Source organism: Nicotiana tomentosiformis, chromosome 8 (genome assembly GCF_000390325.3).
Source record: "Nicotiana tomentosiformis chromosome 8, ASM39032v3, whole genome shotgun sequence".
Taxonomy (NCBI): domain Eukaryota; kingdom Viridiplantae; phylum Streptophyta; class Magnoliopsida; order Solanales; family Solanaceae; genus Nicotiana; species Nicotiana tomentosiformis.
Genome location: NC_090819.1, coordinates 115458488 through 115477876, shown reverse-complemented (window position 1 = coordinate 115477876; position 19389 = coordinate 115458488). Strand labels below are relative to the sequence as shown.

The 19389-nt window shown below is 37.9% G+C and overlaps 3 protein-coding genes across 3 annotated transcripts; 1 reads left to right on the top strand and 2 right to left on the bottom strand.

Moving 5' to 3' along the window:
- Positions 1-4423: 4423 nt before the first annotated feature.
- LOC138898026 (uncharacterized) lies at positions 4424-6101 on the bottom strand. The gene is made up of 2 exons (XM_070184056.1): positions 5553-6101; positions 4424-4630 (listed from the first exon to the last, which is right to left on the bottom strand). The coding sequence occupies exons 1-2, from the start codon at positions 6099-6101 to the stop codon at positions 4424-4426; spliced, it is 756 nt and encodes a 251-aa protein (XP_070040157.1).
- A 4400-nt stretch (positions 6102-10501) lies between these two features.
- On the top strand, positions 10502-14896 carry LOC104106122 (uncharacterized). The gene is made up of 3 exons (XM_009614599.4): positions 10502-10709; positions 10881-11001; positions 14537-14896. Exons 1-2 carry the CDS (start codon positions 10639-10641, stop codon positions 10990-10992), a joined length of 183 nt encoding a protein of 60 aa, XP_009612894.1. The 5' UTR covers positions 10502-10638; the 3' UTR covers positions 10993-11001; positions 14537-14896.
- A 1095-nt stretch (positions 14897-15991) lies between these two features.
- On the bottom strand, positions 15992-19086 carry LOC104106123 (beta-amylase 3, chloroplastic). The gene is made up of 4 exons (XM_009614600.4): positions 18563-19086; positions 17835-18045; positions 16927-17037; positions 15992-16792 (listed from the first exon to the last, which is right to left on the bottom strand). Exons 1-4 carry the CDS (start codon positions 19084-19086, stop codon positions 15998-16000), a joined length of 1641 nt encoding a protein of 546 aa, XP_009612895.1. The 3' UTR covers positions 15992-15997.
- Positions 19087-19389: the final 303 nt, after the last annotated feature.

Below are 19389 nucleotides of genomic sequence, written 5' to 3'. Positions count from 1 at the left end.
AGAAGCAACCAAGACTGCCCGAGGAATCGGAAGGTAAGTCTCATTCTGGTACGGGTCCAGTCTGCTGCAGACAAAGGTTTGCCACCCCTTCGCCTCAAAACTCAGCGTGCTCCTGTGGATAGGAACCCCAGCGGTAATCCATGGTGGTGGTGGCCCTAGTGCTACTAGAATCTCTACTAACCAAGGCTGGGCTGCAACTCCCATCTCAAGCTTCTCCAAATATTCCTTTGGCTCAACATCTTCAAAACCCAAGTATGTGTTGAGTGTATGCCGATCAAATCTCACTTTGAGGTTACGCACTTTGGTGACCTTTGTCCCCTTTTTGATATGCGCCACATTGGCATAGAATTCATGGACAAGGTACTCTTTGGCATCCATGACACTCTGGTGAACCACATCCACCCCTTGCGTTCCTTGAACTATCTCAACACTCCTGGGTTGTTCCTCTCCAAATCTTTCAAGTAAAACTGTTGCTCAAGAGTAAGCGACCTTACTAGCCACCATGTACAAAAGCTGGTGAAGGCGTCTAAGCTGACAAAACGGTCCTCCTAGACTTGTTTCTTCTTCGACCTTTCAAGGACGACAGCTGTTGTGTCACCTCCTCTGCCATCATCGGGGATATCTTGAACTGGTGTATCTTGTGCCTCAGGAACAGGTGTAGCCGATGGCTCAGAAACCTGACTAGCACTTTGCGATCCCTCGGAAGTGTTATGAGATGAGGACGACTCGTCCTTGAGCTAGTATCTCCCTTGCGGCCTTGACTGTACGGCAGGCTGCTCTTGAACAGAGGCTGAGTTACCCTATGTTGCTTCCCTAGATGGGACATAAGAGCTCGCCTCGGAGAGATCTACACCTTTCCCTCTACCGGTTATCGCTTTCTTTGTTATTATTATTTGTTGTCCGAGGGGTAAGGCACTCTTGGCTCGACCCCTAAGAGGTTCACCCCTCCCATTAGAAGTGTCACCTCTGCCTCTAGATCGAACCATTATCTATATCAAGCAAAGGCAATTGTTAGTTGCAATTCATTATTTAAACGTACAAGGAGATATGCAAGCATACATCAAGAAATACAGTGAGGTTCATAGTTAAAGCATGCTTGAAGCAGAAGGATCTGCGGTCCGCATAATTTTCTTACGGCCGCAGATGAGGCCTTGCGGACCGCACAAATTTATTTTGCGGTCGCAAAAGTAAAGTGCGGTCCGTACAATTTCACTTGCGGTCGCAGTTCCGAATCCCAAAAAGTGTCAACTCTCTGATGACAGAGAATTGGCTGATGTGCGGCCGCAACCTATTTTCTATGGTCCGCACAATTTAACCTGTGGCCGCGCAATTGAATCAAGAAATGTAGACTCTCTGATGATAGTAAAAGGGCTGTCTTATGGCCGCGATGGAAAATCTACGGTCCACACATTTTATATTGCGTCCGCGGATCCCTTCTTTCACTATGTTGCTCTAAAAATACTATCTGCGGACCGCACAATTTCAGGTGCGGCCGCAGAAGGCAAAAACTACGAAAAGTCAGTTTTTCTATCTAGGTTTTGCAAGTTTGTGCAAATTTTGACATGGCAACAACATAGAGGCATAAAAATAAGTTGACCTAATCCCCAGAGAGCATGTATTAGTTAACCCCATACAGATTTACCCCCACATGAATGCACAATTGAATTCTATTGACAAATGGCCTAAAAAGTGACTAAAAGTTTACAAATTAAAAGGAAAAGATTAACAAGAAATCGAAGCATACCAGATGAATGAGTTTGATGAGTAACTGATCAAAGATGTTGTTGTGTGTGGACAGATAAATTCACCGAGAACTTGCACGAGAGTACTATTTTTGTGCTCAGAGAGGGAAAGAAAAAAATGTACAGTGGAAAAAAATGTACTGGTTTTGCTAAGGTAATGAGGGTCGAGTGCGGCCGCACAACTCATATGCGGTCCGCACTCCGTTACCTGGTGACCTTAACTCGGCACCTTGTCTGCGGTCCGCACAATTTTGTGTGTGGCTGCAAATTTCATGTTGCGGCCATATAATTCCATTTGCAGTCGCACATCGACCTTTTCTCTGATATACCAAACTTCACAGAGTTGATATTTTCCACCTTTCATTTGTGTGGTCCGCAAGCTAATTGGGCGGCTACAGTACACTTTTGCTGCAGCAATCATAAATGTGCGCTCTGCACAAATCAACTGCGGGCCGTAATTCTTTCAACACTTAGCCACATTTTTGTCCACAGTTCCTGTAAATCACACTCAGCCCTTGACACACTTTAAATTAAGTTAGCACAAAAATAACACCTAACTACAAAAAAAAGAAAGGAAACATGGGTTGCTTCCCAAGAAGCGCCTGATTTAACGTCGCGGCACGACACAGAATACCATCAATTGAAATAAATGACCGCCACGACGTGGCTATCTCCAACTTTTCCCAAATAGTGTTTCACTTGGTGACCATTGACTCAGAATACTTCATTGTTTTTGTTCTTCAAGTCCAATGCACCAAAAGGTGTTACACCCACAGTTTCAAAAGGACCGCTCTATTTAGACTTTAGGTTTCCGGGAAACATCCTCAACCTTGAGTTGAACAACAATACAAGATCGCCCACCTTGAACTCTTTGTTCTAAATGTATTTGTCATGAAGATATTTCATTTTTTCTTTGTACAGGGACGAACTTGCATAAGCATAGTACCGAAACTCATTCACTTCATTTAAATGTGTAACCCTCAAGTTAGCGGCTACATCCCAATCAAGATTCAACTTCTTTAGAGGCCACATGACCTTGTGCTCTAGTTCCACAGGAAGATGACAAGCTTTTCTGAACACCAACCGGTATGGCGACATGTCGATAGGTGTTTTGTAAGCCGTCCGATAAGCCCATAGTGCATCATCAAGCTTCTTGGACCAATCCGTATGGTTAGCATTCACCGTTTTGGACAAAATATTCTTTATCTCCCGGTTGGAGACTTCCACTTGACCTCTAGTTTGTGGATGATAGGGAGTTGTGACCTTATGAGTAACACCATACTTGCCAAGTAAAGTGTCGAAAGCCTTGTTGCAAAAATATGACCCACGTCGCTTCTAATAGCCCGCGAAGTACCAAACCTTGTGAAAATATTCTTCTTCAAGAACGTCACCATACTTCTTGCCTCATTGTTGGGTAGAGCGACGACCTCAACCCATTTCGAAACGTAATCAACCGCGACCAAGATGTAGGTGTTTCCACAAGAACTCACAAAATGACCCATGAAGTCAATACCCCATACATAAAAAATATCAAACTTCAGAATGGTAGTGATAGGCATTTCATTTTTCTTTGAGATTTCACTAGCTCGTTGACATTCATCACATCTTTTCACTAGCTCGCTAGCATCCTTATAAAGAGTGGGCCAATAGAAACCGCAACTTAGCACTTTGGCCGATGTTCTTACTCCATCATGATGACCGCCATATGGCGAAGAATGACAAGTCTCAAGAATTTCACCTTGCTCTTCTTCCCGTACACATTTTCTAATCACCCCATCCGTACAAATCCAGAAAAGGTATGGTTCATCCCAATAATATTCTTGATAATCCCGTTTGAGCTTCTTTCTTTGGTTTGAAGAGAAATCATCCGGGATGATTTCACACACAAGAAAATTTGCTAGATCCGCGAACCATGGCACCTCTTTTATTGAAATAGCCAAGAGTTTCTCATCGGGGAAGGAGTCATTAATTTCAAGGCCATCATGCAGCCTCCCCTCCTCCTCCAAATGAGACAAGTGGTCCGCCACTTGGTTTTCACTCCCTTTTCTATCTTGGATGTCAATATCAAACTCTTGCAATAAAAGCATCTATCTCATCAACCGAGCTTTGGAATCTTTCTTGCTCATAAGATAATGAAGTGTTGCATGATCCGTGTGGACAATGACATTTGCACCCATCAAGTACGGGCGGAACTTCTCAATTGCAAACACAATGGCAAGGAGCTCTTTCTCCGTAACAGTGTAGTTGACTTAGGCACTATTCATAGTGTTACTAGCATAGTAGACTGGGTGAAAAATCTTTTTGATGCGTTGCCCCAAAAAAGCCCCAACCGCTACGTCACTTGCATCACATATGAGTTCAAAAGGAACACTCCAATTTGGAGCGGTGATGATGGGAGTAGTTGTCAACTTGAACTTTAAAAATTCAAAAGCTCTCATGCAATCATCATCGAAGTTGAACTGATCATCCTTCTCAAGGAGCTTGCATAACGGGTTTACCACCTTAGAGAAATCTTTGATGAAACGTCGGTAAAACCCCGCGTGGCCTAAGAAACTCCGCACACCCTTCACCGAAGTTGGAGGTGAAAGTTTAGAAATCACCTAAATCTTTGCCTTATCAACTTCAATTCCATTCTTTGAGAATTTTTGGCCAAGGACAATGCCTTCCTCGACCATGAAATGTCACTTCTCCCAATTGAGCACCAAATTTGTTTTTTCACATCTTGCTAACACTTTATCCAAGTTTGCAAGATAATCATCAAAAGAATCTCTAACCACTGAGAAGTCATCCATGAAAACTTCGAGGTAGTCCTCCACCATGTCCATGAAGATAGCCATCATACATCTTTGAAAAGTAGCCAGTGCATTGCACAAACCAAATGGCATCCGCTTGAAGGTGAAAGTACCATAGGGACATGTAAAGGTTGTTTTCTCTTGATCCTCCAGAGCAATAAGAATTTGGTTGTAGCCCGAATACCCATCAAGAAAGCAATAGAAAGCACGGCCCGCCAATCTATCAAGCATTTGATCTAAGAAAGAAAGTGGAAAATGATCCTTCCTTGTGACTTTGTTGAGCTTGTGATAGTCCATACACACCATCCATCCGGTCACCGTTCTTTTAGGAATCAACTCATTCTTGTCATTAGTGACCACTGTCATGCCCCCTTCTTCGGGACACATTGAACTGGAGAAGTCCACGAACTATCAGAGATGGGGTAGATAACCCCAACATCCAATCAATTGATAATCTCCTTTTTGACAACTTCTTGCATAGCCTCATTGAGTTTCCTTTGATGTTCAATAGATGGTTTGGCGCCTTCCTCCAAGTTGATCTTATGCATGCAAAATGCAGGGCTTATTCCCCGAATATCGGCCAATATTCACCCAATAGCCTTATTCCTCTTTTGTAGCACCGCCAATGTAAAATCTACCTGTACGTTAGTCAAACAAGAGAAAAGAATAATCGGTAGAGTAGAACAAGGGCCAAGAAATTCATACCGAAGATGCGGAGGCTATGGCTCAACTCCAAGGTAGGAGGCTCTTCAATGGAAGGCTTTGTAGGAGGAGTTGTCCTATTTTCAAGATCCAAAGATAATTTTTGGGGTGCATAATTGTACGACCCTATTCCTTGCAAAGAGTTCACACATTCCATGAAGCCATCCATCTCGTCATCATCAAAGTTGAGCAAAACAGCCTCCAACATATCACCAATATTGATCATAGTACTTGTGTCATCAATAATAACATCGTTCACCAAGTCCACAAAAGAGCACACCTCATTGCTATTTGGTTTCCACATGGACTTACACACATGGAACACCACTTTTTCATCACCAACCCGGAAAGTGAGTTCTCCGTCTTCAACATCACAAAGAGCCTTCCTCGTAGCAAGGAAACATCTTGCAAAAATAATCGGCACCTCATAATCAACTTCACAATCTAGAATGACAAAATCCACCGGAAGAATGAATTTATCAATACGAACCAAGACATATTCAATCACTCCTAAAGGTCTCTTCATAGTACGATCAGCCATTTGCAATCTCATAGAGATGTGTCTTAGTTGCCAAATTCCTAAGGTCTTGAAAACCGAATAGGGCATCAAATTGATATTTGCCCCAAGATCATAAAGAGCTTTAGCAAACTCAGCACTTTCAATTGTACAAGGAATCGTGAAAGTACCGGGATCCTCTAACTTAGGAGCTATTGAATGCACAATTGCACTCACTTGATGAGTGACTTTAATAGTTTCAAAATTCACTGACCGCTTCTTTGTCATGAGGTCCTTCATAAACTTTGCATAACCGGGCATTTGCTCAAGAGATTCAACTAATGGAACATTGATTGAGAGGCTCTTCATCATTTGAATGAACTTCTTGAATTGATTCTCACCATTTTTCTTGGCAAGTCTTTGAGGGTATGGAGGTGGAAGTTTAGGCAATGGTGCCTTAGCCTTTTGCACTACCGGCTCCGGTATGTCAATAATGTGATCCCTAGACTAGTTCACCTCCTCTTGAGTCTCTTCCACACTATCATCAATATTAATACGAACTTCATTAATTGATTACACCACATTGTTTGGGACATCTTCTTCTTGTACCACTTGCTTATCATCCACAAGTTGCTTTTGACTTGAGGTGGGTGCATTCCCACCTCTTCCACTTCTTGTAGTAATGGTAATGGCATGTCCCGTATTATTTCCACCCTTTGGGTTTACTACCGTGTCACTTGGTAGTGCCCCCTTAGGATGAGAATTTAGAGCTTGAGAGATTTTCCCCATTTGAACTTCTAAGTTGCGGATCAATGTGTTGTGTGAGGCAAGTTGGGCATCCGAATCGGCATTCTTTTTCATCATTTGTTTGAACATCTTCTCAATACGCCCCATCTCATTGTTTGAAAAACTTAGACCATAGGAAGGATAAGGAAGCGGGTTACTCAGTTGTTGATACATCGGGGGCCATTGAAAACCCGACCCCCAATTTTCTTGATTATTATTCCATCTGTCTTGATTGTTACCCCTCCCCCCAATTTTCCGATTGTTGCCACTCCAATTTCCTTGGTTGTTAGAATTTCAATTGCCTTGATTATTTTGAGGTCATCATTGTTGTTGGTTTGGGCCTTGGAAGTTGTTTCGCTGCCTTTGAAAGTTGTTCATATATTGCACCTCCTCTTTTTGTTCATTGTAAGAATCATCTTGATCAAAACCACTATCTTCTTGCACATAATTCTACACTCGATGTTGCACTTGCGGACCCTTGGTCCGTCTTTTGTTCACCATCATGTTAACTCCCTCCATGGCATTGACTTGCTTAGGATTTTTGCACTTGTTATAGTTGAGCCTTTGCTAATTGATTCATGGTGGTAGTCAATTTGGCAATGGCTTGCCCATGGTCATGCAGCTCTTTGTGAAGGTGGATCATGTTCGGATCACCCATAGATTCGGGTAATTTAACCAATATTGAGTTAAGAACACTTTCCATGTTGTTTCCCTTGAAAAACTCCCGAAAATTGCCTCTTCCCGAGCTCAACTCCGTCAAAAATTCAGAACTTAAACTCTCTGTCCAGACCTATCTTCTTCACGAACGCGACAGGTTCCTCGCGTTCGTGAAGCACAACTCGACTGCCCACAAATTTAACCCTTCGCGAACGCGACCGTGGCTTCGCGAACGCGAAGCTTTGCAAACCTTACCCTTCGCGAACGCGAAGCTTTACCAGCTCAGACCTTCGCGAACGCGTAGAACAAGGACCCGGGGGTCCCCAATAGCCTCACTCCTCTTCGCGAACGCGACACCTCTCACGTGTTCGCAATGCACACACAGACCATACCTTTGCGTTCGCGTCCTCCCCTTCACGGACGCTAAGAACAAAACCTCACACTCAGAAAATACTCTTCGCGAACACGAGGGCCCACTCGCGAACGCGAAAGAGAAAATCAAAAAAATGATGCAGCAGATATCAGCAATCTCACCAAGGCAAAAAATGATCCGTTAACCATCCAAAACTCACCCGAGCCCCTCGGGACCTCAATCAAATATACCAACAAGTCCTAAACCATCATACGGACTTAGTCGAACCCTCAAATCATCTCAAACAATGCTAAAACCATGAATTACACCCCAATTCAAGCCTAATGAACTTTGAAATTTCTAGTTTCTACAAACGACTCCGGAACCTAACAATTCACGTCCGATTGATCTCAAATTTTGCACACAAGTCATAAATGACATAACGGAGGTATTCAAATTTTTAGAATCGGATTCCAACCCCGATATCAAAAAGTCAACCCCCGGGTCAAACTTCCCAAAAGTTCAACTTTCGGCATTTTAAGCCTAATTCCACTACGGACCTCCAAATAATTTTCCGGACACGCTTCTAAGTCCAAAATTACCATACGGAGCTATTGGAATCATCAGAATTAAATTCCGAGGGCGTTTACATATAAGTCGACATCCGGTCACTATTTTAACTTAGACTTTAAATCTTGAAACTAAGTATTCCAATTCATTCCAAAACCTCACCGGACCCAAACCAATTGCCCCGACAAGTTACACAATAACTGTAAAGCCCAATTTGAGCAGTAAATGAGGAAACAGAGTTGTAATACTCAAAACGACTAGTCGGGTCGTTACAATCCCAACGCAATAGTGGATTCTAAGTGAAAGATTTAGTCTTATATACCGTATCAAAAAATTAGTAAATATCCGATGGGTATAAGTTATTCATCTAATTTCAATACATAAAAATAAATTTTTACATGAAACATGAATAACTATATATTATTCTAGCATATTTTCTAACAAATCTTCCAAGAAGATAGTTACAGAAGAGCATAAATAAATTATCAAAAAAAAAAAAAAACACATATGCATGTAAAATATCCATAGATATCCGTAGAAATATACATATGAAGATTGAAGAATACATGAGTTAGAAGTGAGTTACCAAATTCACAAATGTATCTATGTCATAGATGCGTCCATAATCTATAGGTACATTTATGACATTCATAGACGCATCCTCAATATTCTATAGATGCAAACTATGACAGTCAATAGATGCATCCCCAATCTACATATGCATCTATGACATCCACAGATGCATCGATAGGAAGAAATCATGCCTCTCTCTTCTTATAATAAATAGCAACTAATTTGTAGACAAAGGATATAACCATTAGCAAGACACGAGAATTAGTCTTGGTTCTTTTCTCTTCCTTTTCCCTTTTGTCTTTATAGGATACTATTTTTCTTTTTAGGTTCTTTATATTTTTTTTTATCTTTACTTCTTAATAGACTGATTTCTTTTGTTGGAATAGTTGCTAAATTTGGTATGTTATTAAGATATTTATCTTTAATTTAATTTTTCTTATTTTAAAGATAGCTATCTTATTTCTGTTAGTCCTAGTCATCACAGAAGGATTGACTGAATAAGTTTATTAATCTGTATGATCTTTATCTTATCTCTATCAGTTCTAACCCTTACAGAGGGATTGACTCAAATAAGTTCATTGATTTAAAAGCTAATCATAAGAGATCCTTACCCTCGTGACATAATTCAGGAAAACAATATTTTCGTTTTAATCGCCACTAATTATAATTTAATTAATCTATATAACCTCAAGGAGTGTTATTAATCCCTTACTTTCAAGTAAAGAAATATAATTATATTAGCAATAAGCAATTGTCCTTTCGCGAAATATGTTAAGTTAGATTATAATATAATAATATTATTAAGTGAATTTAATGATTCCCAATTTTTTTAACCTTCCTTTTGGTTTATTTAAGTATTTTACAAATTTATGATAGTACTCTCATTTTCATCAATTTGGTTCTCTTGAATAGTAACTAAGACTATACAAATATGTGGCATAGATGGTTTTAATTTTTGTGGGAACAAACTATACTATAATTTGGCAATGCACGAGCAGAAATTTCGATGCATATTGGCCTCGTCAATATATACTCGCATTTCTCATCAAACAAATACAGGAAAAAAATCATATTGGAAACACTTTTAACTCAACCCCTTTCTTTCTTGAGCCCGTGTATTGTAAGTGATCTAAACATGTCCGGAGCTATAGGTTCGCTAATATAAAGCGAGGAGTTGAGCCTGAACTGGCGAACCAAAGTCACTTTCGGAACCATACTTCCTACAATTAACATGTGTCTAGTCCAGTGAGAACGCGCAACACAAATGAACCTGAGCTGCTATATCGTATCCCTCGCTGGCCATCAGGGACCGCATGGTAAGGCCATGATCCACAGGGAATAGAACACGCTCTACGCCTTCCTTCGATTGCTTCATTGTCTATAAATATTTGAAAGTAAACTTATTGTATATTAACTTAATATCGATATAAAAACCCATAAATTTTAAAGCTACATTTCCTTTTGTGCCGATTCCCTCCCAAAGATGTTGCCTGCTTCCTTGTTATTAGTATTGCTTATTATACTCCATTTGTAGCTGCATAAATTTTCAATGATAGAGATGAATAAAATGAAAAACAGCAATTAAAGCATACTTAATTACTGACAATAATTTTAAATTTGCTCTAATTGTCTAATCATTATAATTCCTTAAATTAGAACAAATAAATCGTTAAAAATCTTCCGTGACTAACAAAAATCTCGTCAATTATTCCCAAAAGAAAAACAAAGGATATTATCGTCAAAGATTATGAATAGTAAGTATTTCTACATTTTCAATTAGAAGTATAAAAAGAGAAAAAGAAAAAGAGAAAAAGGAATATTAACCAAAATAAAACAGAATATTTTAGTTCTGGCCTTCCGGTTTTACACCTTTTCCGAATCTCGAAAGTTGCGTTAAACCCAGTTCCTAAATCCCCAGAACCTCTCGTACAGAGAAAAGCAAGTTTGATCTGATACTGTTCGATAAATATGCAGAAGAAGAGCTTCACTCTTCTACAGACAATTGCAATTTCAGGTGTATTCTCTGCCGTTTCTGGCTGGTAATTACCTTTCTATGTATCTCTCTTTCTCCCATACACACATGTATGCAAAAATAAGGCTCTTTTATGCTCTTTTTTTCAGTTAGATACGGGGTTTAATTTCATTAATAGAAAATCTGATAAGTGAATTTTGTTTGAATTTATAAATTTATTATTATTGTTATTAATTAGGTATGGGTTCATGTTCGGGAGAGAGTCAGCTCGGAAGGAGCTAGGAGGTTTGATTGAAAGTCTCCGCAATCCCAATTCTGACTCCGTCTCACCTCCCTCCTCTCACTCCTAATTCTAGCAGGTATTCTACACTTTTCTTCTCTATAGCCCTTGATATGTGGTATTATTTGACTGCACAATGAGTTTAAGAAAAAATACTTTAGAAACTTGTGGCCTAATGCAAGCCATAAACATTTGTATAGCTATAAATCATCCTATTAAAGGGTAAAATGAGAATTTTTAAGTTAAATTGTTTCTAAATATAGAAATATGTCACTCTTTTTGTGATAGAGTAAAAACAAGTGTGCCACAATATTGGGACGGATGGAGTAATATTTAAGAAGTATTTGGATAAGTTGTTATAAGAAAAGAATGTTTACTCCGGAATAGTAATAGTGCCTAACTGATTGGTATGGATGTAATATAACTTTAGGCTACTTAGATGTATCTTTTTCTTTTTTAATAACCGAGAAATCCCTAAGGCCGGTGGCACACGGTTCGAAACTCGGTGTATAATGGGCTCAGGGGCGGCCTCACCCTAAAGCAAGTGCTTGCTTTAGGTCCCAGAAATTTAAGGGCCCCAAAATTACTATTTCTCTATCTATAGTAGTATATTATTTATATAAATATCTCTTATTATTGATAAATTTATTTCTTTATTGTCATATTAATTTTTAATAACTCGCTTTCTTCCTCTAATTAATATAACTAAAATAGTTTTCTGTCAATCTTATTTTACTTTTTTACTTAATTATATTTCTCTATTAATTAGTTGGTCACGTAACTGTATCTAATAATCTAACTTATTATTTATTTTCCTTACATAAATTATACTCTCTCCGTCCCAATTTAAATGAAAGTGTTTGACTGGACATGGAGTTTATGAAATAAAGGAAGGTTTTTGAAACTTGTAATCTTAAATAAATCATAGCAATTTGTGAGCTAGAAATCATATCATTAATGGTAAAAAGAAAAATCTAAAGTTGAATTGTTACCAAATATAGAAAGGGACTTACTAAAAAAAAGGAGTCACTTAAGTTGGGACGGAGGAAGTATGTTTTCTGGGTTCTCCTATTTCAGTTGTGATGCAATCAACGTTAAATTTATTTAATTTTCTGTACTTTATAAAACTAAGTTCTCATTTTTTTTAATTACACATCCTCACTTGCCTAATTTTTTTAAAAACGATGTTCATTATATATATATATATATATATATATATATATATATATATATTAAGACCTCTTATTAAGGCTTTGATTTAGGCCTCGGATGATGTTGGGCCGCCCCTGAATGGGCTCACCCCTCTACTCTTCTCCACTCTAGCTTAGATGTATTAAGTTAATTGGATTTGACTGTAATGTGCTCAATTATGAATCTTGGAAAAAGGTTACAATATGAACGCTATCATTTCATTTACCATCAGTAGTAGTATGTTGACTTGCGATGAATAGACATGATTCTACTTTGATGTGTGATGTGATGTGCTTCTGGTCACAACTAGTGTTTTAAAAGGCATTTTCTGGGCGAGGCGTACCAAAAAACGCATTGAGGCGTACTGGCGGGGGCGTAAGTACCATGAGGCGTGAGCCCCAACATTCCGAGCGTTCGCCTAGGCGTAAGTCCCAATGTTCTGAGCGTTCATTTGGGGCGTAAACCTCGGAAACTTTTCCAAAGTTGAACTAAAATTGCGTAATAGATCTTTTTTTCTTAACTTAAATATCCAAAAGTTAACTCTAGTAAATTTTCAAACTAAAAATGTCAAAAAAGTTTTTTCTAATTGTTTATCCTAATTTCATAATTTACTAGTACTAAGTAACAAATACACTTAGGACATTTTTTTGGCAAAAGTGCAAACTACAAAGAAAAGAGTTTTGTCCTCCAATTCTTACTCTGCTTTTGCACTTGCATTTTCCTTCTTTATGCTTCATTTTCTTCAAGTTTTTTTATTCTTTTTTTATTCTTTTCAAGTTAGTTTTTGATTTCAAAATTTCTTTTGGTATCGCTCTACGTTAGATATTATTTTGATGATTCTATTTTGGCTATTTGTATTATACAATGAGTATTTGTGATTTATTATCTAGTTTTAGGTTTTTAAATAATAAAGGGCAGCCCAGTGCTTTAAGTTCCCGCTATGCGCGGGGTCCGGAGAAGGGCCGAACCACAAGGGTCTATTGTACACAACCTTACCCCGCATTTTTGCAAGAGGCTGTTTCCACGGTTTGAACCCGTGACCTCCAGGTCACATGGCATCAACTTTACCAGTTACGACAAGGCTCCCCAATAATAGTAACTTTATATCATTATTATTTTTATTATTTGAAAAATTAGGAACTAGAATATCATTTTACAACTCTAAGTATATTCTATCATGGTCATTTTATAGGTATGATGCATCATTACGTCTTTCACTTTTTTCTGATTTTTTTTTGGTATGTTTCATGCACATGTTAGCATGTTTAGAGATATATCCTTTTTTCTATTAATTTTATAATCTTATTGATATTTTTACAATTTAATATATTTTTTATTTGTATAATTATTTTATTAATTTATAAATATTAAAAATTAAATACTCATGGGGCTTACATCCCGTGCCTCAGGGCTTTCGCCTCGCCCCGTGATAGATAAAACACCTCGCCTCTTGTCCACGCCTTTTAAAACACTGGACTCACAACATGGTCACTACTAGTTTACGATGCTTGTATGTGCTACGGAAAAACTGTAATTACAATTTGCTAAATTGAAGATGACATTTTGCTTTAGGGATGTTGTTTATGATGGAAATGCTACATTGCCCATTTTGGTCGTTTAAGCTTCTGAACTTTTACAGTTTAAGCAAGAGACTTTATAACTTTAGGAAGGTAGGTAAATTTTGAAACAGCTACAAGTAAGATTTTGGTGAAAGTTAGTGAAATTACTCTTTTTCTTATTAAAATTTAGAGAAAGTTAGTTTATACAAATTCTTCAAGGATTTGTGAGATGGCCAATCTTTTTGCTATTTCTATTTTCTTGTCTTAGGTTTATTAGCTCTATTTATGAGCAGGTCTATGACATAGGTCATGGTTTTACTTCCACAAAAGTTTACTTAACAGGTATTATTTTCATTTTTAGCATGGGATAGCTAAGACATTCATTTAAGAAAAATGAAAGATATTGATTGTGATATCTTTGGATTCTGAAGTGAAAAAATTCCTTGTTAGTTATCAGTTATCACCCGGACAAGTTAGAAAAAGTATTGTTTTCTAGAAATTTTGGTGGAAGTGGCTGAGGAAACGCTAAAATAGAGCTGGAAAGTTAGTTCTGTATATTCACATTAGGTAAATTAGCAAATTTTAGGTCTCACAGCAAGGCTTTCTTGCCTGAAGCTGTTGTCATTGACCTTCATGTAATACTCATTCAACTAGGCTTAAAGTTTAGTTCTGTTTAGATCACGTTGCTTAATACCACCTGTAGACATGAAAAATTTTAATAGGAAAAATGATATGCAGGTTGTCTATTGCCACACATTTTGTGAAGGGTTCAACTGATTAAAAAAATTCACATTTCATCACCGGAACTAATCTTGCTATCTTCATAAAAGCAATCCCTTTCTAATCTTAGTCTTCAATTTGCAGGTGCTAAAGAAAGGTAAGATAACACAAGTTTGGATGATGGAAGAAAATGAGTGCCTCATCTCTTCTTGAAGCTGAGACAAGTGAAGGTACCTGGACCTTGGTAGAAAGCTCTTTGAGATCGTGACAACAACTTAGATTTAAATGTTTTTCTCGTTCTTCTGCTGGAAAATTTACTTCCTTGTTCATGATAACTAAATTGCCTGTACTATCGAGATAGAAGTCTGTATAATGATGTTCTTCATTGAGAAGGAAGTAGTGAAATTGTGCTGGATATCAGATATCAATTGTTGACTACTGGTTTATTTTTCCCACTCCATGCAACTATGGAAAATTCTGCATTAGCAGCTCTTTATCTGGAAAGTTCCATGTTAAAAGTAGTACTAAGTCACATTCTAGTTCTGTAAATTTTGGGGAAGGTAATGGTGTTTTTATGGTTCTGAGGGTTTGAGGGGGGCTAGGGGCTGGGCTTTTAAATCTAGCTTCAGTTAAGAAGTTTGGCGAATGGAAGTACGCAGTCCATAAATTTCCTCCGTGGGAGGAAAAGTCATGATAGGCTGTATTATTATTCTACTTTAAGTTAATTTCTTGGTAATTTCCTTAGAAACCATGGAATATATCTTTGAAGTACATAGGCTGCAGACCATGTATAAAGCAAGTTGATATTGTTGTCACTTATGATTTTTTTCCCACAGTACCTGTCTGTTTCTTTTCATTTTCCTTTGTTAAAAAAACACTCAAGATCTTTACATTTTTATTATAGCTGAGAAGATAACATATGTGTGAGTGTGACAAATATCTTTAATGGGTGAACTTTGTTCACTAATCTTGTCAAATATTCTTAAACATTGCTAAACAGATATTGCTAAAAGGTCAAAAGTAATTCTGCGGAGGCTCTAAAGCCTGACTTATCACCATGTTGCTGATATGCTTGTAATCTTTCAGCATGGGATGTTGCATTAAATGGTTATCTACAAAGGATTGGGGGTAGTGGTGATCTTCTCTACTTGAAATGTTCTTTGGACTAGCGATATGTTTATCAGACACTCAAGTAAGTTGCTCATTGATAATTAATACCTCGAAGGAAGACAGCAGAAATAATAACGGGATATAAGTCTGTAAGAAGCAATTGTATGAGGTGCTTTATTTCAATAATAATAAACGTGGAAGGCAGAAAAAAAGAAGTTGTTTTAGTACAAAGAAAAGAACATGCTCATTCAAATCCTCGTATGATACTGTCTCATCATCCCAATGACCCGGAGCTTTGCAATCTCTGGACCAAAATAGGAAAGACTGACACACAGCTTCTTTTTCTTGTCGTCTATAGTTTAGTTTCAGACACAGGCTCAAATTCTTGTGGACTCTTTTAGGTGCTATGAGTAATGGAAATTTAATACTTTTTGCCACTGTTCTCTGCTATTCTACAATGGGATGACCATATTACCTCTATACATATGCATATCTTTACACTAGTGCTATCTCTTTAACTTTCATAGAATGAGTCTTTTTGATAAATCCTACATAGAGGTCTGTCCTGCTTGAGTCACACTCTGGACGTCTAGCATTTCGGCCTCCTTCTGACATGCTTTTCACGAATTGCCCTAAATTCTGCCAATTTTCTGGCTCAAACAACCGTTTGTTCATTCTCAGGAATGTAAATGCGCTCAATGCATTTCCAGAATCTGACCTGCTTGTTGCCAAAACCTGAGAATATGCTCCTTCATCGTACCTCTCTAGAGCATTCTCTCCAGCAAGTTCTACTTCAGAAGTTCTAGTTGCTTTTTTTACTTGTCGAACTAAGCCTTCTGGTGAGCAATTTGCACTCTGGGGCTGTTCACCATCCCTCATTTCCATACATGTAAAGTTAAATACAACACGATGTTTCCCGAACATACGTGATATAGGTAGATAGCCATTTGTGTCTCTCGTATTGTAGTATCCTGCTGTTAACTCTGCTGCAGCATGTGATCTGGTATTGTAATGCCAATGAATTCCAGCTACCTTTCCAGATAGTTTAGCCCCAGTTCCTTGGTATATACTTTCTGCTGCTCCTAGGATCCTGTCGCCATGCTCCAGTAGCTTTCCTGAATACCACTCTAGGAAGAACTTTCCATATTCACTATTCCATGTTCCATCTCTTTGGAAAAATCCAGTATCTTCAGGAAATTGGTTGTACTGTCCTGAGTCATGAGGCCCTCCCTGGCCCCAGTCATCCTTTCCCGCCGCATTGGCAGATGCTGCCAATGAAGCTCTCATGTACTGTACGTGTTTACAAAAAAAAAGTTAGTTTATTTTTTCCAGCTTCTGAAGGTCTTTCTATTTTTTTCTGAGATTTACTTATGTAAGGAAAAACAATTTTATTAATATCTCTGACAATAGATGCAAAACATTACCTTGTCATAGTTCTGGAATTCTCCAATTCCAGGAAATCTCCAAGTACCATTACTTTCTGGGTAGGATGGATATCTTAGCTCCCCACACGGACCCAATCCCACTTGAATCTCCTGTAGAAGAAAATAGAATGTCAATTTGAAATTTTCCTACCATTTTAGCTTGGAAAATACAATAGGAGTATAGCACCCAAGGGTGTGGCCTAGTTGTCAATGAAGTCGGTTGAGAACCATGAAGTCTCAAGTTCAAATCCCAGCGGAGATAAAAATACTACAGTAGGTGATTTATTTCCATCTGTCCAAGCCTTGCTGGTGGAGGTAGTAGGTATTTTGTGGAATTAGTTGAGGTGCGTGTAAGCTGGTCCCGACACCACAGTTATCAAAACATATATATATATATAATATGGTATATTAAGAGGTACTCTGTATCATTTGGATGATTCTATATACTTTACTGGTCCACCTTTTAGATGGCTAACCAACAAATTAGTCGACCACATGAGATTACATAGAGTAACTTATTCGATTTTGCTTATTCACTTATTTTCTTAGCCGCCGTTCTCTCTTTTGGATAAATAGCCTGATTTGTTTTTGCTTAGGTTACTTCAAATTAGCCTTCAACGTATATTTCTCCCGGATTAGGATAAATTATTTAATCCTATCCTAATGAAGACCTGCAGTGGTTTAATGTTTAAAACATTTTTTTTAACAATTAGCAGCTTCACTTTTCAACTTAGCTCCTATTCCTCCCTTAAAGAACGAAAGAGTTTTTTGTGGATGCTGTGTGTGTTTATTTTGCTAAAGCTTGTGCTTGTTGTTTTCAGTTACTGTTGCCCTAGAGTTTTAATAGACTAATAGGAAGTTATTGAAGTGATAATATTGGTTATGTGATTGTATAACAGAAGTCTTACCACTATGACATCTCCCAAGTAATGGCTGAATCTTTCTCTGAAGCTCCTCATATAGTCAGTGTATACCTGAATGGGTGTTCTTCCTTTGAGTACTGGTAACATATCACAACCTAAGGAAATATACTCGGGATTTCTCCTTCCTGATCTATCTGTGTAGACAAGATCTGGATTCTTCCCGATATCTTCAAGTACCCATGGAGGTAGAGGAATACTGCAAAATCCGTTACAATTTTTAGTGACAGTTTGATTTCTTCCAGAACTGCGATTCTGAATAATTCCAGTTTCACTTGAAATATTCCCTTGTAAGCTATGAAGTATTACTTTGGATTGCATGCAGTAGAATGTCTTTTGTCAAAGATTATAATTTTGTTAACCATTTCATGCAAGGACTGAGAACTTTAAGAAAGCTGAGATTCTATAGGAGTATTGGATATTTTGAGAAAAATAATAATTGTCTCTTTCCTTTAAAAGCTTTGGGAAACATTACTGATTAAGATGATAGGAATTGCCTTATTGGTGTTGTGATTTGTGAATATGAGAACAGAAAAGGTAAACTTCCTAGTTCATTCAGAACCTAATTATAAGTTTCCTGAATCTGTGCAATAATGGTGTATTGGTACAGATTGCTAGATTATTGAGGCTCTATAATACTAGAGCCTAATGGAAATAAAGCAGAATATAGATTGTGATAAAGCCTAATGGAAACATAAACTGCATTTTAACAGTACCTGCAAGAGTCTCCAACATTTCCACCGCACTGATGAAAAGACATGACAACTTGAAGTTTCAAGCCATGTTCTTTGCACATCTTAACAAGTTCAGCATAACCTTCCCAGTTATATTTCAAAGGTCCATCTTTTTCAACCAAACCCCACCAAGCATCTACCATTACTCCTTCAACTCCAGCACTTTTCAACGCCATTAAACTCACGTGCATCGCTCGTGGTTTGTTCAAGTTCCCTCCCATGGTTATGGTGTCAAGTGGCAACATCACAAAAACAGGTACCTTTGTACTACTATTAATATTACTGTGAGTAGTTGTTAGGACATGAAGTTTTTCCCTTTCCTCATTACCGATAACTCTCTCATGAGAGAGGTGAGCTTCTTGCATGGAACTCTTTGTTATCATGAGACGACAAGATGGCTTCGTTAGTGCAAACGAAACCATGCCTAAGAAATCATCAGGTGTTTTAATACCTTTGGTTTCTGTTATATTGATAAAAGAAGTTGAAGAATGAGGTGTTAAAGCCATTTATTGTGTTTTTTTTTTATTTTACAATAGAAGATGTTGGAATTGCTGTTTTTGATAATAGAAGATGTAGGAATTGATGAAGTTGTCGTTGTGTATTTATAAAGCAAGATCCTGAGGTTTCAGGTGCATGATTCATGAAGGAGACAAATTTGGTGGGCTCTATTTAGATATTCAGAAAAAGGTGCAAAAGGTTTAAAACGAGTCGGCAAACTTTTTCAAGGTCTGTATTCTACATAACGTGGCGACACATACATGATATAACTCTATTTTATAAACCTTTATGTCCTCGGTAATATAACATAT

Excerpts from the sequence above, each read along its gene's own strand:
- LOC104106123 (XM_009614600.4), bottom strand. The coding sequence starts at position 19,086 with ATGGCTTTAACACCTCATTCTTCAACTTCTTTTATCAATATAACAGAA. Across the intron at positions 17,038-17,834 it reads ACTTGGGAGATGTCATAGTG|GAGATTCAAGTGGGATTGGG; the intron begins GTAAGACTTCTG and ends TTTCTTCTACAG. Across the intron at positions 16,793-16,926 it reads AATTCCAGAACTATGACAAG|TACATGAGAGCTTCATTGGC; the intron begins GTAATGTTTTGC and ends AAACACGTACAG.
- LOC138898026 (XM_070184056.1), bottom strand. The coding sequence starts at position 6,101 with ATGAAGAGCCTCTCAATCAATGTTCCATTAGTTGAATCTCTTGAGCAA. Across the intron at positions 4,631-5,552 it reads ATGAAAAAGTGGTGTTCCAT|CGGATGCCATTTGGTTTGTG; the intron begins GTGTGTAAGTCC and ends TTCACCTTCAAG.
- LOC104106122 (XM_009614599.4), top strand. The coding sequence starts at position 10,639 with ATGCAGAAGAAGAGCTTCACTCTTCTACAGACAATTGCAATTTCAGGT. Across the intron at positions 10,710-10,880 it reads TTCTCTGCCGTTTCTGGCTG|GTATGGGTTCATGTTCGGGA; the intron begins GTAATTACCTTT and ends GTTATTAATTAG.